Genomic DNA, 18045 nt, shown 5'->3' on the forward strand with positions numbered 1-18045 from the left:
CTGGACACCGACTCTTGCATACATGCAGAAGAGGTCAGGCTAAGATTATGCGCTCAGACGAGACTAAAAGAACTTTTTTTTTTTTTTTTTTTTTACCACTCGCTCCCCAGGTGGTAAAAAAAAAAAAAGTTATTTTCGGCACGGAGGTACCATACTCCCCGAGAAGTGTGTGTGCAGAACTCCTCATACGGCCTCCTACACAGCGCACGTCACACACAAAAGGTCCACAATGCAGTTGTGTTGTAAACTGTGAGCACAGTCGTGGTGACCTGGCCTAACGAGATGATAATGTTCAGGGAAGAGGGCGCACAGCTGACAACAGATAGAAGATCAGTAGCTGACTGTAGCAGACCTCTGGTCTGTGTGAGTTTAACTCTGTGAACGTGTGGATGACTGTCTGCAATAACACATCCCGTCTCCCGGGGTTTAATGTGCACGAGCCGCTGCAACGCCGTGATCAATACTGGGATTAGTTTTTAGTGCCACCTTGTGGACGGACTCTCTCCTCTGTGCGCCGTGTTTCTCCTTCCAGCAGCTGTTTGCAGCTGCTCATCTAAACTGTCCATCGTTGCTGTGCTTCCTCCTTCTGTCTGTGTGTTCTGCACCTGAAGAAGCTCTTGGCTTCTCCACATTCATCACGCCCACAATAAATTCCGACCAATCACAGCAGTTCTGCCTATACTTTTTGGAAAAAAATAACATTAATTAAGCTTAATGAGGCAGGCAGAGCTGTTACCATATTTGGTAACCATATGGCATTTGTCTGCATTTGGCAGCCATATTTGTAGTCTTTATCAGACTTTAAGCATTATATCTGTCTTATTGATCATCCTTCAGCTGTATAGTATTCGGCTACTTCTTTATCAAATCATTACACATGATATCTGCCATATTCATCGCTTTGGAGCTGTTTGCTACATGTCCACTAAGCATATACTGTGTTGTAGAGCAACATCTTGTGATTCTGACTGTGTCCATACTTTTTGCCTGAAGGCTTCGGTTTGGACAAAAACAGAAGTTGCTTAGAGGGTGTTTTTACATTGGAAACGCATTAGGAGGGGACAGAGAGAGCTGCAGTTAGGGGCAGTTGATAACCATTCAGGTTGCCATGGATACTGGCAGACAGGGGCTGTTACCGTGGTGACAGGCTTTGATCTTTGACAATAAAGGCAAAGATCAAAGGTAGGTGTTCGTACTCAGGCCGTTGTAGGAGCGAGAGCGCAGCGCAGAGCTTTAGTTGTTGTTCGACGAGCAATAAAGCTGTTTGGTGATCACTTTCAACGATAGACACAGCAGGATATTTTGCCTGAATTGCAAAGCAAATCATCTCAAGCGTGACTAAACTTGGAGAAGAGAAGGATCAGAGAGGAAGAAGGAGACACACAGCTGCAGAGGAGGCTAACATCTCAGCAACAGATTTCTTCACACAGTCAGATTCGTGGTGAGTACCAACAGTAGTGAGTGATAAGTGCAACTTCATGTTTATTCAAAGAGAGAGAGGGAGAGAGAGTCGTGCGCATTTACGCACATGCTGTGTGTGTGTGTGTGTCTGCGCGTATTGGGGCGAACTCCCCTCTGCGTGATAGAGAGACCAGAGAAGTGTAAACCCAGGGACTGTAGAGACGGTGGAGCTCCTGGTGACGTTAAACCAAAGCGTTTTGCCAGCTGTTCAGGGAGAGTGCCGGTCTTTTCCTCATTCATGGTGAAGTGACTGGACCAGAGCAAACCTATTTTCTACCTTGCTGCCATTTCCACATCTTTTACAGGATCAACATGAAATTGCACACATTTGTAGAGAAAGCACTTGTGATGCTCACAGTTTTTAATTTTTTTGTCTGAGTGTTTTGGTTTGGACACACCAAGCAGTTGTTCAGAGGGTGGAACCCCTATTAAAATACATGGGATCTGCCCTGAGAGGAGTAACAGGAGGCTGACACACCTCTCTCTCCAACATTAATTAAGCTTAATTAGGCAGGCAGAGCTGTTACCATGGTGAGAAGCTGACACACAGAGGCATACAAAGCAGCCATATTTGTAGTCTTTATCAGACTTTATCAGTGTAGTTTTTTGCCGCAGCGTATCTTCAGCATACATTGACCGATTTCAGCCATTCAACTATCTCTGTTCCCTTCCTAATGCATTTCCAATGTTTCCCATCCAGGCTCGTGTCCTCACAGGGTATACCCCGCCTCTCACCCAAAGCTAGCTAGGCTAGGCTCCAGCTCCCCGTGACCCTCCACTGCAGGACAAGCGGGTTAACAGAAGATGGATGGATGGATGTCCAAACTGATGCCTTCAGGCAGAAAACAAGAAGAGAAGCGCGAGAAGAAAGAGCGCCAAGAACAAGAGAAGAAAGAGAAGAAAGAGCGCAAAGAAAGAGAGAACCGTGAGAAGAAAGAGCGCAAAGAAAGAGAGAAGCGCGAGAAGAAAGAGCGCCAAGAACAAGAGAAGCGCGAGAAGAAAGAGCGCCAAGAACAAGAGAAGCGCGAGAAGAAAGAGCGCCAAGAACAAGAGAAGCGCGAGAAGAAAGAGCGCAAAGAAAGAGAGAACCGTGAGAAGAAAGAGCGCCAAGAACAAGAGAAGCGTGAGAAGAAAGGACAACCTTTGAAGCAGTTTGTTGTGGAATCAGACGGCTTAATCACTGGACTGGAAAAGGCCAACGGGACCGTCCTCACAAATGAAAATCTCAGAAAGGCTGCTGAAGAACATACCCTGTGTTCTTCCAAGTGTGAGGAGCTGGCCAACAAGGTCTGCAGTATGAGGAGTGAGCTACAGAAGGCCAAAAAGACCGTCCTGGAAAAAGACAGTAAGATCAGCCAACTGTCAGAGGACAGGTCCTCCTTACAGGATCAGCTGAAATGTGAGCAGGAAGCAAGAGAAAGCGTTGAGAAACACCTTGATGAGCTCAAGAAACGTAACAGCGATCTTAATTCAGAGCTGGTTAGTAAGGAGCATGTCATCACTGACCTGTTTGCTGAAAACAAGCATGTCTGCAACGAGCTGGTCAAGAGCAAGGCCAAGTTCAGACAGTTGGAGGAGGGAGAGCTGGAATTTGAGCAAAAACAGAAAAGCTTACAGCACTCTCTGACTCTGCAGCAAAAGGAGATTCTAGAGTTAAGGGTAAAGTGTGACCAGCTCAGAAAAGAAAATGAAGACCTCAGACAGGCTGCTGAAGAACATGCCCAATGTTCTTCCAAGTGTGAGGAGCTGGCCAACGAGGTCTGCAGTCTGAGGAGTGACCTACAGAAGGCCAACAAGACCGTGCAGGAAAAGGACAGTAAGATCAGCCAACTGTCAGAGGACAGGTCCTCCTTACAAGAGCAGCTGAAATGTGAGCAGGGAGCAAAAGAACGTGAGGAGCTCAAGCAACATGACAGCGACCTGATTGCTGAGAGCAAGGATCCCTGCAACCAACTGTCCAAGAGCAGGGACAAGGACAGACCGTTGGACCCCGAACAGCGGGTAGGCATCTTTGTGCCACAATGGATAAAATTACAGGAACCTCCAAAAAGAGAACGTGTTGCAGAGACACCAGAAAGCAGATTGGACAGGCTGTTTTGCATACACGAGCAGGGCAACCTAGAGCCGGACAACCTAAGGGACCAGGAATATGCTGACTATCAGCACAGCTGGGACTACAACAGGAGTGTAGACCACCAGGACCCATACAGCCTGGGCAACCCGAAGATTGGGGATAATTGTGGAAAGGAGACAGGCGAAAGAAAGACAGGAAGAAAGAAGAAAAAGAAGACAGACAGAAGATATTGAAGTAGACCTAAGTCTGTGAAATTAACCTGTTTTTTCTGACAACGATTAAATGTGCTTTATAAATAAAATTAAAAAACTTGACCTTGTTTACTTGACCTTATTTTATCTAACAGTGTCCACGTTCTTTCTCCAGTCCAGTTTGTGGTCCAAGTACATTCCCAAGTAGTAGATACACTGATTAATGGATGGATAACATTTACATGTCAGTGTAAGAGTCTCAAATCTTTGGGGTATTTGATGGTAAACTGAATAGAGTTGGATTTATTGAACATAAACAGACAAATGTATTGCTTGAAACAAATAATTTGCTTGGCTTTGATCATTTGATTTGATTGATTATGTTAATCAGGGGTAAAAAATGGTTAGTTTTACTGTTAATTAATCATTAATGTTGCTTTACATGCAGGTTCTCAACTGTAACCCCTAATTTTAATTTATAAGGAGCTTCTCATCGTATGGAGGTATGAGTAGAGCTTCAGATGGCCATCAAGAAGCTGTTGATTGTCATGGAGGAGTGTGTGGCGAACAGGACGACGTGTGCGAGTACGGCGGCTGCATGTTCGGTTTGGACACAGGAAGCAGTTGTTCAGAGGGTGGAAATGCATGAAAACTGCCCTGAGAGGGAGATCCATCATCATTAGACATATCTGCTATATTGATCAATCATTTACAGTCATAGTCTCACTAAGCCTCCGCTATTACTCCAAGACAATTCACCTGCTAGTCAAACCTTGTAATTCAGCAGAGGTTGTACAAGGTGTAATGCAATGTAGTACAATAAACTACAAAAAGTCACGATGCATCCGTAGCGTTTTAATACCTCACTCATTCATAGTTTGGAAGTTTCTCCTCTCTGTCCTCTCTGTTGGAGGAACTCTTAAGCCTCTTAGAAGTTCTCCTCTCTACTCCTAACAGTTTCTCACCTTAAAGGCTGTTCCATACTCCACGAGAACAGAGAACTCGCTCCACGGGTGGTAAGAGTAAAAAAAAGTTCTTTTCGGCACGGAGGTACCATACTCCGCAAGACGTGCGTGTGCAGAACTCCTCATACGGCCTCCTACGCAGCGCACGTCACACACCAAAGGTTGACAATGCAGTTGTGTTGTAAACTGTGAGCACAGTCGTGGTGACCTGGCCTAACGAGCTGATAATGTTCAGGGAAGAGGGCGCACAGCTGACAACAGATAGAAGATCAGTAGCTGACTGTAGCAGACCTCTGGTCTGTGTGAGTTTAACTCTGTGAACGTGTGGATGACTGTCTGCAATAATACATCCCGTCTCCCGGGGTTTAATGTGCGTCCAGCCGCTGTAACGCCGTGATCAATACTGGGATTAGTTTTTAGCGCCACCTTGTGGACGGACTCTCTCCTCTGTGCGCCGTGTTTCTCCTTCCAGCAGCTGTTTGCAGCAGCTCATCTAAACTGTCCATCATCGCTGTGCTTCCTCCTTCTGTCTGTGTGTTCTGCACCTGAAGAAGCTCTTGGCTTCTCCACATTCATCACGCCCACAATAAATTCCAATCACAGCATGGTTGACGCACAGCACTGAGAGAAAAAGTTCTGCCTGGGCCATGTGTCCGAGAGCGCTGCACAACGGGCGGCCCGAGAGAAAAATGATGTCATTTTGTGGGCGTAACGTCTGCAGGGGGGAGGGAGTTCTATGTTCTCGCGGAGTATAGATCCAGCTTTAAAATCATGATCCAGGTCTTTTGACCTGTCACTCTTCATGGATCCATCACTGCAGTCAGAGGATTCAGACCTTTGGTGGAGAGCAGAGTTTGACTGTGTTACTTTGAGAGTAATCTGTTACTGCTTCAGCATCTCCTACTGAGACAAGTAGGTTATATACATGAACACAAAGGAACTTACTGTGCTGTTGTGTTCAAAACACTTTAAGTTTGTGCATGTATTGTCCAGTGCAGGTCTAAACCAATGAACCAACCTGTGTGTCAGGTTAAACAGGGACAGTTCATGTACATGCTTTGTGTCTTCAGTGAGTTGTTGATTTAAATGAGCATCCTGCAGTTAGCCATGATGCTAGTGTTAGTAGCTGGCATTAGATCACACATTACAATAAAAAAGTAATCAGAGTACTCTGCTGCGTTACTTTACATCGACGCTGATGGAGAGTCTGACAGAAAGAAGGATGATAGAGACTAAACTGGAAGACTGTGCCTGAGTATTTGGCCCAGTCACAAATACACTGTGTGTGTGAAGTATTCATACATGTTGTGGTAACGTCTGCACATAAGGAAAAGAACCACGTCACTTATGAATGAGAACGTCAAGGTCATCTCAGTAAAACAAGCAAGTGTTACATTGGAGGGTAAAAGAAAACAAACAGGAAGTGAGATATAGACAAAGAAGAAGAACACGTGTAGTCACTTTTTAAATCTTACGTCCACCTTATCCATTAATATCTGATTCATTAAAGTCTGTTTGTAAATCTTCTTACCTGTCATCATCCATGGATGTAAACACAGAGTCAGTGATTGTGCTGTGTTCTGACGGTGCTCTGTGAGACATGGAGAAACACAGTGTTATTTAGTTTAGTTTAAATGTTACAATATGTCTCTGTGTACATTTCACGGAGCAACAACAAGCATCAACGTGCAGAATGATGTCACTACAGTAAATGTTTCAGGTGAGAGCAGCTGAAGAAGAAAACATGGATCAACAGGTGCTTTGATTGTTAAAGCTAGCAGCTAGCTGTAACTGCTTCAAGAACACATCATGTCATCATCAGCTGCTACTTGCTGCATGTTAAACACTTTCACACTGACTGAGCTCTGTAGAGTGGAAGAACTGCTGTGACAGACTCAGACTGTGTTTGGAGCTGATTAGAGGACATCACCTCACCTGACAGCTTCATGCTCTCAGACATGTTCACAGAAGTGAAGTTTTAAGCTCGTCACAAGTGAAGCAGCTTATATCACAACATAATTCATCATATATATTCATCATCACAGAGGGTCTCGCCTGGGGAGTAATTCGATGTAGAACCTCCACTGTGCGTCCCTGTCAGCCAATCAGTGAACCCTCTAAGCCTCAGGTGACGAGCTCTGTGATTCCATTTCCTGTCATGACTTCCTGTTTATGGATGCTAGTATGCTAGCTGCCTTGTATGAACTTTGGAGACAGAGATTATATCTGTTGTCATCCACGGGGTGAAACATGAAAATAATATTACATTAATTTTTGATGATGTCAGTTGCTGATCATTGTATTGTTACAGTTAAACTTTATAGACTAGACCTGGTGAGGTGAAACACGGTAAAGCTCGTACATACTGTGACTCAGCGGTGAGTGAAAACACCTTTAAATTTTGTTGATGAAGATTCTCAGTCATCCAGGTCATCATACGTAGAGAAGATTGAAGCAAGGCGTCTGGACTTGTAGAGTTTTCTAGAAGACGTTTCGCTGCTCATCCAAGCAGCTTCATCAGTTCTAACTGTTTGGTGGGGAAACATGGTTTATATGTGGTTACAAACCTCAGTGGGTGGGTCTGGGTAAAAACTTAAAAACTGAAAAAACAATAGCACTAAATGTTTCCATACTTACCTGTGATGTTCTGGCTGACTGGGCCAGGTGTGTCTAACGACTGGCTAACGACTATGAAACTGCCGGAGGGGGACTGGTTGACAGCCCTTTGTTCTTACTGTGAGTATGTGCAAACTTCCTGGGAATGGATGGAATCACTGCATTGTATGTGGTAGAAAGATGATGTCTGAGGCCACCACCTCTGTTAAGGGAAGGTTTTTCCAGCTTAACATAGATGGCTTCCTTGACTCCTCTTTCATACCACCTTTCCTCTCTGTCTAAAATGTGAACGTTGTTGTCCTCAAAGGAGTGTCCTTTGTCTTTGAGGTGGAGGTGAACAGCTGAGCCTTGTCCTGAGGAGGTGGCTCTCCTGTGCTGAGCCATTCTTCTGTGAAGTGGTTGTTTAGTTTCTCCAATGTACAGATCAGAACATTCCTCACTGCACTGGACTGCATATATCACATTGCTGTGTTTCTCCCTGGGAATCTGATCCTTCGGGTGAACCAGTCTCTGTCTCAGTGTTGTCATAGGTTTGAAATGGACCGGGATGTCATGGTTGTTGAAGATCCTGCAGAGTTTCTCTGATACTCCTGACACATATGGAATGGAGATGTTCTTTCTCAGCCTGGTGTTGTCCTTCTTCTTGTTGTTGGGGGGTCTTGTTTTTGTGGCTTTGATGAGTGCCCACTTCGGGTAGCCACATGTTTGCAGGGCCTTCCTGATGTGGTGTTGCTCCTTCTTCTTCCCCTCTGAGCTGGTTGGTACAGTTTGTGCTCTGTGCTGCAGGGTCCTGATGACTCCCAGTTTGTGTTCCAGTGGGTGGTGTGAATCAAATAACAGGTACTGGTCCGTGTGTGTGGGTTTCCTGTACACTTCCACATTGAGGCTCCTGTCCTCCTCAATATGTACTGTGCAGTCCAAGAAGGCCAGATTGTTATCCTTGGTGTCCTCGCGAGTGAACTTGATGTTGTTATCCACTGCGTTGATGTGTTCTGTGAACCGTTCCACTTCGTTGGTCTTGATTTTAACCCAGGTGTCATCCACATATCTACACCAGTGGGTGGGGGTGGTTCCAGGATAGGAACTCAGGGCTCTTCTCTCCACTTCTTCCATGTAGAGGTTGGCCACAATAGGAGACACAGGTGATCCCATCGCACAGCCGTGCTTCTGTCTGTAAAAGTTCCCATTGTACTGGAAATAAGTGGTGGTCAGGCAGAGGTCCAGCAGGTCACAGATGTGGTCTGGCGTTAGGTTGGTTCTCTCTTTCAGTGTGCTGTCTTGTGTGAGGCAAGTCCTTACCATCTCTGTGGCTTCTGATGTAGGGATGCAGGTGAACAAGGAGGTGACATCAAATGAGACCATGGTGTCGTCTGGGTCCATTTGGATCTTCTCCACCTTGTTCACAAAGTCCTGAGAGTTGTGGATGTGATGTGGTGTGTCACCTACCAGTGGTGTCAGGAGTTCAGCCAAGTGCTTAGCCACGTTGTATGTGACTGAGTTTGTGCTGCTGACGATGGGTCTGAGGGGGACTCCTTCCTTGTGTATCTTGGGGAGTCCATACAGGCGTGGAGTGGCTTCCCCCAGATACAGTCGAAAGTAGAGCTTGCGGTTGATGATTTGGTCCTTCTCCAGTTTTTGTAGGTAGCTGACTAGTTTCTTCTTGTAGTTTCCGGTGGGGTCCCTCTTCAGTGTCTCATATGTGGCTGTGTCACTGAACAACCACTCCACAGAAGAATGGCTCAGCACAGGAGAGCCACCCTCTCAGGACAAGACTCAGCTGTTCACCTCCACCTCAAAGACAAAGGACACTCCTTTGAGGACAACAATGTTCACATTTTAGACAGGGAGGAAAGGTGGTATGAAAGAGGAGTCAAGGAAGCATCTATGTTAAGCTGGAAAAATCTTCCCTTAACAGAGGTGGTGGCCTCAGACATCATCTTTCTACCACATACAATGCAGTGATTCCATCCATTCCCAGGAAGTTTGCACATACTCACAGTAAGAACAAAGGGCTGTCAACCAGTCCCCCTCCGGCAGTTTCATAGTCGTTAGCCAGTCGTTAGACACACCTGGCCCAGTCAGCCAGAACATCACAGGTAAGTATGGAAACATTTAGTGCTATTGTTTGTAAGTTTTTTTATGTTTTACCCAGACCCACCCACTGAGGTCTGTAACCACATATAAACCATGTTTCCCCACCAAACAGTTAGAACTGATGAAGCTGCTTGGATGAGCAGCAAAATGTCTTTAAGAAAACTCTACAAGTCCAGACACCTTTAAATTTTGTTGATTGTAAGGCAGCTGATATTTATGTTAATTATGGTTGATAGCCATGAATAGGTGCTAATTACCTAAATACCCTAATGCACTACAGTAAAGCAGTATTTATAATAACTGTTCAAGTCTGTAAAATGATTGGTTGTTGTTGTTTACTATATTCACAGACTTAGAACAAAGTTCTCTCTGGTTTGTTCCACAGGTTCAGGGTGAGGTTTCTTTCTGTATTTGGTTCATTTCCTCTAAAGGGTTAAAAGCTCACAGCAAACAATCAGCTGGTCCTCTGAGCTCCACTGTGTGACTGATGTGTCATTGGTTTGGTCAGTGTTTGCTAGTTATCTTCACAGGAAGATGAACTCTGTCAGGAGGAAACTCTGGATCACTTGTTCCCTGAAGGACCCTGCAGAACATCCTACCTGCTCTTGGAAGACAGATCCAAGGAGTCAGAGGATCCAAAGATGCGCCTGTGTCTGTCAGACAAAAAGACAAAGAAACAATAAAATCACTGAAGAAGACAAAGAGACACTTTAGAACATATGTACATGATTAATAATCAAAAGAAGCGATTATAATGGCAATTTCAGCAAGCCTTACCCAGGTGTAACTGTTCCCTTCTCCCCATGCTTGGAGTCTTTCTTCACTCTGACCGCTCGCGTGTTGACTGACCTTTGTTTGCAAAGAAATAAAACCTTATCGGCCGGCCTCTATTTCATTCTTCACCAGAACAGAAGAGTTTCCACAACAAGCAGTCGAAGTGATAAAGAGCTCATCATGTGTTTGTGTTTTAAACTAACCACAAAACTAAACCACCACAGTACACAGAGGTTTGATAGTTTGCTAGTTACAGCTGGTCAGTGAGTCAGTGACAGAGCACCTAGAACACCAGGAGATCAGGAAATGATGATTACATTACCTCCAAGAAGAAAAGGGAGGAGGACAGGGTAGGGCTATAGGAACTGTCTCCCGGACCTGAGGTGAAGACAAACATTGAACTGTGAGACGGTGTCAGGGTGGAGCAGCAGCCTCCATCAGGTTCTAGGACTTAGAAACTAAACATTCTTAACACTACAGTCAGAAAACACTTGATCACAGTGACACCTGTGGCCGTTCAGTGAACTGCATCCTGTTGTTGGCGCACATGCTCAGTCTCCATGTGTGCTGTGAGTGTGTCTGTGTTTTACAGCAGCTCTTTGTGTGTTTAGTGTGTTGGACCTGTTGTTGTTTGTGTGTGGTTCATGTGTTGTTGTTAGATCCTCCCTGCAGCACCTTCTACAACTTTGTACCATGAACCACATCAGCTGCTGAAGTCATGTTAGTTCAACATCACATCCACTCAGACTGAACTCTGCTGCAGATGATATTAGCAGGTAGACAAGCTAACATTAGCCTGCTAGCTGTAACTTATCACAGCAGAGGTCACTGAGGTCACTGCTAACAGCTCTACATGGACAGTTACTGTGTGATGATTCTGTCATTTGTTCTCCTGTCAACATCAACACAACACACTGAGCTGAACAAAGAGAATAAATACCTTGCGTGACATCAGGAGCTTCCAGGACTGCAGAGGTTCATCTGGGGTTTGGGGTCTTAAGCATTCAGGTCTTGGTGGAGAGGATCTGGCAGTCACAGAGAGACACATCAGACACAGACTCAGTCTGGGTTTTGGTCCTGATCAGAGGACCAGCAGCTAGCTGTGATGTAGCTAACATGTCCACATGTTCAGTCTTCTTCTGTCGTCACATGAACACATGAAAATATAAAAGTGAAAATATTCTCATGTCATACTCCATGGTGGTCTGTTCCTCTGTTAGAATCTTTGGCTTTGTTCTCTGAGCTTTTTAATATTTGTTGATGTTTTCTTCTTCATAGTTTGACTTCCTGTTCAGTTTTCTTTGCAGAGTTTTGTTTGCTTGTGTCACTTCCTGTCTCCACCTGAGTCTGCTCACTCTCTCCCTGTGTATTTAAACTGTGTGCTTCACCTTCATCAGGTTGTGTTGCTGCTCTTTGTTTGGTCCCTGGTCTCAGTTCCAGTCTACTCTTACTGCTTCAGGATCTCTGCTTGTTGTTCATAAAGCTCATCTTTTGTTGGAGAGGTGTGCAGTGTGTGTCTGTGCTGCAAACACTCACCTCTCAGGATCTGATCCTTCAAAATCAACACCTTGACCTTTGGACCCGTCACTCTTCATCAATAAATCACAGGTTTTAGAGGATCCAGGGCTGGTTGGTGCAGCTCTGTCAGACATGGAGACACTCTGTGTTAGTGTGTTAATAAAACTATCAGAACACGTCTCCACATGTTATGAAAGCATCAACATAATAACATCACTGCAGCAAATCTCTCAGCTGACAGCAGCTGAAGAAGAAAACATGGATCCAACATGTTCATCACTGTCTCAGCCAGACTGAGCCCTGAAGTCTGGAAGACTGTTCGTTAACTATTGTTCTGTCTTTGAAGTCTTCACAGACTTAGAACAAAGTTCTCTCTGGTTTGTTCCACAGGTTCAGGGTGAGGTTTCTTTCTGTATTTGGTTCATTTCCTCTAAAGGGTTAAAAGCTCACAGCAAACAATCAGCTGGTCCTCTGAGCTCCACTGTGTGACTGATGTGTCATTGGTTTGGTCAGTGTTTGCTAGTTATCTTCACAGGAAGATGAACTCTGTCAGGAGGAAACTCTGGATCACTTGTTCCCTGAAGGACCCTGCAGAACATCCTACCTCCTCTTGGAAGACTGATCCAAGGAGTCAGAGGATCCAAAGATGCGCCTGTGTCTGTCAGACAAAAAGACAAAGAAACAATAAAATCACTGAAGAAGACAAAGAGACACTTTAGAACATATGTACATGATTAATAATCAAAAGGAGCGATTATAATGGCAATTTCAGCAAGCCTTACCCAGGTGTAACTGTTCCCTTCTCCCCATGCTTGGAGTCTTTCTTCACTCTGACCGCTCGCGTGTTGACTGACCTTTGTTTGCAAAGAAATAAAACCTTATCGGCCGGCCTCTATTTCATTCTTCACCAGAACAGAAGAGTTTCCACAACAAGCAGTCGAAGTGATAAAGAGCTCATCATGTGTTTGTGTTTTAAACTAACCACAAAACTAAACCACCACAGTACACAGAGGTTTGATAGTTTGCTAGTTACAGCTGGTCAGTGAGTCAGTGAAAGAGCACCTAGAACACCAGGAGATCAGGAAATGATGATTACATTACCTCCAAGAAGAAAAGGGAGGAGGACAGGGTAGGGCTATAGGAACTGTCTCCCGGACCTGAGGTGAAGACAAACATTGAACTGTGAGACGGTGTCAGGGTGGAGCAGCAGCCTCCATCAGGTTCTAGGACTTACAAACTAAACATTCTTAACACTACAGTCAGAAAACACTTGATCACAGTGACACCTGTGGCCGTTCAGTGAACTGCATCCTGTTGTTGGTGCACATGCTCAGTCTCCATGTGTGCTGTGAGTGTGTCTGTGTTTTACAGCAGCTCTTTGTGTGTTTAGTGTGTTGGACCTGTTGTTGTTTGTGTGTGGTTCATGTGTTGTTGTTAGATCCTCCCTGCAGCACCTTCTACAACTTTGTACCATGAACCACATCAGCTGCTGAAGTCATGTTAGTTCAACATCACATCCACTCAGACTGAACTCTGCTGCAGATGATATTAGCAGGTAGACAAGCTAACATTAGCCTGCTAGCTGTAACTTATCACAGCAGAGGTCACTGAGGTCACTGCTAACAGCTCTACATGGACAGTTACTGTGTGATGATTCTGTCATTTGTTCTCCTGTCAACATCAACACAACACACTGAGCTGAACAAAGAGAATAAATACCTCATCTGAAAACAGGAGCTCCAGGGACTTCCACTCACGCTCCTCCCGCTCCTGGATACACTCCTCCTCCTTCCGCTCCAAGAACTCCCTGTGTGACAAAGTAGTTGAAGGTCAAACATAGAGGAGTTTAATTCTCCATTATTTTCAATGGGCTAAAAAAAATCAAAAATTGAAAACAGATAAATAGAGAAAAATACAAGCAATGCCTTCAAAAATTTGAAAAATGCTGAAAAACACATGGAAGAGTAATAAAGAAGAAAAAGAATCAAGAGAAACAGAAGAAGTTTGAATGCTCCAGCTTCTAGGTTCACACTTTCTGCTCTTCTGGTCTCAGTCTGACTTTAATAATAAAATCTCCCCTAAGTGACAGAGTTAAAGCTAGCAGCTAGCTGTAACTGCTTCAAGAACACATCATGTCATCATCAGCTGCTACTTGCTGCATGTTAAACACTTTCACACTGACTGAGCTCTGTAGAGTGGAAGAACTGCTGTGACAGACTCAGACTGTGTTTGGAGCTGATTAGAGGACATCACCTCACCTGACAGCTTCATGCTCTGAGACATAGAAACCTGAATAATCCTCCATGTTCTTACAGTGACTTATTTTCTGTTTTTTTTTTCTATTTTAAACTGAGTTTAATTCTCCATTATTTTCAATGGGCTGAAAAAAGCTTAATAACCACAAAACTAAACCACCACAGTACACAGAGGTTTGATAGTTTGCTAGTTACAGCTGGTCAGTGAGTCAGTGACAGAGCACCTAGAACACCAGGAGATCAGGAAATGATGGATTACATTACCCTATAAAAGAAAAGGTACGATGACTGGGTAGGTCTATAGGAACTGTCCCCCGGACCTGAGGTGAAGACAAACATTGAACCGTGAGATGGTGTCAGGGTGGAGCAGCAGCCTCCATCAGGTTCTAGGACTTAGAAACTAAACATTCTTAACACTACAGTCAGAAAACACTTGATCACAGTGACACCTGTGGCCGTTCAGTGAACTGCATCCTGTTGTTGGTGCACATGCTCAGTCTCCATGTGTGCTGTGAGTGTGTCTGTGTTTTACAGCAGCTCTTTGTGTGTTTAGTGTGTTGGACCTGTTGTTGTTTGTGTGTGGTTCATGTGTTGTTGTTAGATCCTCCCTGCAGCACCTTCTACAACTTTGTACCATGAACCACATCAGCTGCTGAAGTCATGTTAGTTCAACATCACATCCACTCAGACTGAACTCTGCTGCAGATGATATTAGCAGGTAGACAAGCTAACATTAGCCTGCTAGCTGTAACTTATCACAGCAGAGGTCACTGAGGTCACTGCTAACAGCTCTACATGGACAGTTACTGTGTGATGATTCTGTCATTTGTTCTCCTGTCAACATCAACACAACACACTGAGCTGAACAAAGAGGATAAATACCTCATCTGGCTTCGGGAGATTCTGGGACTTCTGCTTATACTCCTCCCACTTCTGCTCATACTCCTCCCACTTCTGCGTATACTCCTCCCACTTCTGCTTATACTCCTCCCACTTCTGCTTATACTCCTCCCACTTCTGCTTATACTCCTCCCAGTTCTGCTTATACTCCTCCTGCTCCCGGACCTCCAAGAGCTTCCTGTGTGACAAAGTAGTTGAAGGTCAAAGATAGAGGAGTTTAATTCTCCATTATTTTCAATGGGCTAAAAAAAATGAAAACAGATAAATCAAAAAAGAATCAAGAGAAACAGAAGAAGTTTGAATGCTCCAGCTTCTAGGTTCACACTTTCTGCTCTTCTGGTCTCAGTCTGACTTTAATAATAAAATCTCCCCTAAGTGACAGAGTTAAAGCTAGCAGCTAGCTGTAACTGCTTCAAGAACACATCATGTCATCATCAGCTGCTACTTGCTGCATGTTAAACACTTTCACACTGACTGAGCTCTGTAGAGTGGAAGAACTGCTGTGACAGACTCAGACTGTGTTTGGAGCTGATTAGAGGACATCACCTCACCTGACAGCTTCATGCTCTGAGACATAGAAACCTGAATAATCCTCCATGTTCTTACAGTGACTTATTTTCTGTTTTTTTTTCTATTTAAAACTGAGTTTAATTCTCCATTATTTTCAATGGGCTGAAAAAAGCTTAATAACCACAAAACTAAACCACCACAGTACACAGAGGTTTGATAGTTTGCTAGTTACAGCTGGTCAGTGAGTCAGTGACAGAGCACCTAGAACACCAGGAGACCAGGAAATGATGATTACATTACCTCGGAGATGGAAGAGGAGGGGCAGGACCTTCAGGAAGTTCACCTGAGACCTGAGGTGAAGACAAACATTGAACTGTGAGACGGTGTCAGGGTGGAGCAGCAGCCTCCATCAGGTTCTAGGACTTAGAAACTAAACATTCTTAACACTACAGTCAGAAGCTGTTGTTGTTTGTGTGTGGTTCATGTGTTGTTGTTAGATCCTCCCTGCAGCACCTTCTACAACTTTGTACCATGAACCACATCAGCTGCTGAAGTCATGTTAGTTCAACATCACATCCACTCAGACTGAACTCTGCTGCAGATGATATTAGCAGGTAGACAAGCTAACATTAGCCTGCTAGCTGTAACTTATCACAGCAGAGGTCACTGAGGTCACTGCTAACAGCTCTACATGGACAGTTACTGTGTGATGATTCTGTCATTTGTTCTCCTGTCAACATCAACACAACACACTGAGCTGAACAAAGAGGATAAATACCTCTGACAGGAGCTTCTGGAACTTCCACGCATGCCCCTTCCACTTATACTCCTCCCACTTCCACCTATACTCCTCCCACTTCCGCTTATACTCCTCCCACTTCTGCTCACACTCCTCCCACTCCCGCTCCAAGAGCTCCCTGTGTGACAAAGTAGTTGAAGGTCAAAGATAGAGGAGTTTAATTCTCCATTATTTTCAATGGGCTAAAAAAAATCAAAAATTGAAAACAGATAAATAGAGAAAAATACAAGCAATGTCTTCAAAAATTTGAAAAATGCTGAAAAACACATGGAAGAGTAATAAAGAAGAAAAAGAATCAAGAGAAACAGAAGAAGTTTGAATGCTCCAGCTTCTAGGTTCACACTTTCTGCTCTTCTGGTCTCAGTCTGACTTTAATAATAAAATCTCCCCTAAGTGACAGAGTTAAAGCTAGCAGCTAGCTGTAACTGCTTCAAGAACACATCATGTCATCATCAGCTGCTACTTGCTGCATGTTAAACACTTTCACACTGACTGAGCTCTGTAGAGTGGAAGAACTGCTGTGACAGACTCAGACTGTGTTTGGAGCTGATTAGAGGACATCACCTCACCTGTCAGCTTCATCCTCTGTGACATGTTGTCCACAGGATGTTGAATCCTCCATGTTCTTCCACTGACTTACTCCCTGTGTACCTGCAGGAATAAACACATCAGTTGTTAGCTTTGTGTGTCCTCTTGGTAACACCATGACTCTGCTTGTTGTTCATAGAAAATATTTTGTGTCTTTAGTTCATATCAAACAGAGAAACAGTTCTCTCCAGTCTTCAGCACATCCAGCTGATTTTATTTCCATGATCCGCTCCATCCACTAACATGGAGGAGGTGGGGTTGATGACCTATACTGCAGCCGGCCAGCAGGGGGCGCTCCAGGTGTTCTGTGTTTGTGAGTTAGTGTTTCAGACAGCAGCGGTTCATTCATGAATAAAACTACGGCCTCATTACAATCCTTAGAAATTAAAGTGGCATCATGTTTCTGTCATAGTGCAAAATGTTGGTGAAGCTGACGACTGTCTGAGTCCACCTGTACATATCTTTATATATATCTGACCATGTGACCATTACTGATCGCTTTTATTTACACGCAGCTTTCCAAGTTCACTTCATGTGGTCTGTCTTCTTTAAACAGCATCAGGTCAAAGACAGCTTCAAGATCCAAGACAAAGCTTCATGAGCTGCAGGTCTTCCTGTGAACTATGCTGAATAATCAGAGGAACACAACACGTTCTGTCTGAATTAAATACATTCATATTTCATATTTGTCTCATAATAGCACATTTACCTCACAGGTTATATAGTGTGCAGTGTGTGTCCCCCTGTCGGCCATTTTATCTCAGCTCAGCACCAGTGTTAATTTTGGCAGCAATTTCTGATTTAGTTTTTATTTTAGTCTTGTGACTAAAATGTCATTTGATTTTAGTCACGTTTTAGTCATCAACATTTTTAAAGTTTTAGTCTAGTTTTAGTCGACTAAATATCAAAGAATTTTAGTCGACTAAATCTGCCGTGGATTTAGTCGACTAAAATTCTATGATATATATTTTTTCATGAAATAATTAAGGTTTGATTGTGCAATAAAACAGGCACAGCTTTAACTTGTGTTATTTGAAACAAACACCTCTTTATTTAATTGCTATTACCTTTTCACAAAAGCAGCAGTGAACAGTGAGCTGCTCTCCCTGAACACACTGTTCAGTCATGACCTTCCTCATGAATCCTCCATAACTACAGCAAAACACTTCAGTGACAACTCAGAAACAGGTCGCATGCTGTAAAACCATCAGCAGCGGTGTCTTCATTTATAGATTTTGTCACGTGTATCTTTGAGCGGAAGTTAAGATGACTCGTCTGCAAATGTCGCTTCAGGTTTGTT

General features: G+C 44.0%; 1 protein-coding gene across 10 annotated transcripts in view; it reads right to left on the reverse strand.

Annotated features, from left to right (window-relative positions):
* The window catches only part of LOC114427111 (dentin sialophosphoprotein-like), a 130504-nt gene that overhangs the window by 12392 nt on the left and 100067 nt on the right, over window positions 1–18045 (reverse strand). The window contains exon 28 of one of the 10 annotated variants that reach the window (XM_028394906.1): window positions 12099–12297. The exons of the other annotated variants lie outside the window; for them this stretch is intronic. Coding sequence (XP_028250707.1) covers window positions 12294–12297 — 4 coding nt within the window. The 3' untranslated portion in view covers window positions 12099–12293. Of the gene's footprint in view, window positions 1–12098; window positions 12298–18045 lie in introns of those variants that run through there. 10 annotated transcript variants of the gene reach the window in all.

The sequence above is a fragment of the Parambassis ranga genome, chromosome 22 (genome assembly GCF_900634625.1).
Source record: "Parambassis ranga chromosome 22, fParRan2.1, whole genome shotgun sequence".
NCBI lineage: Eukaryota > Metazoa > Chordata > Actinopteri > Ambassidae > Parambassis > Parambassis ranga.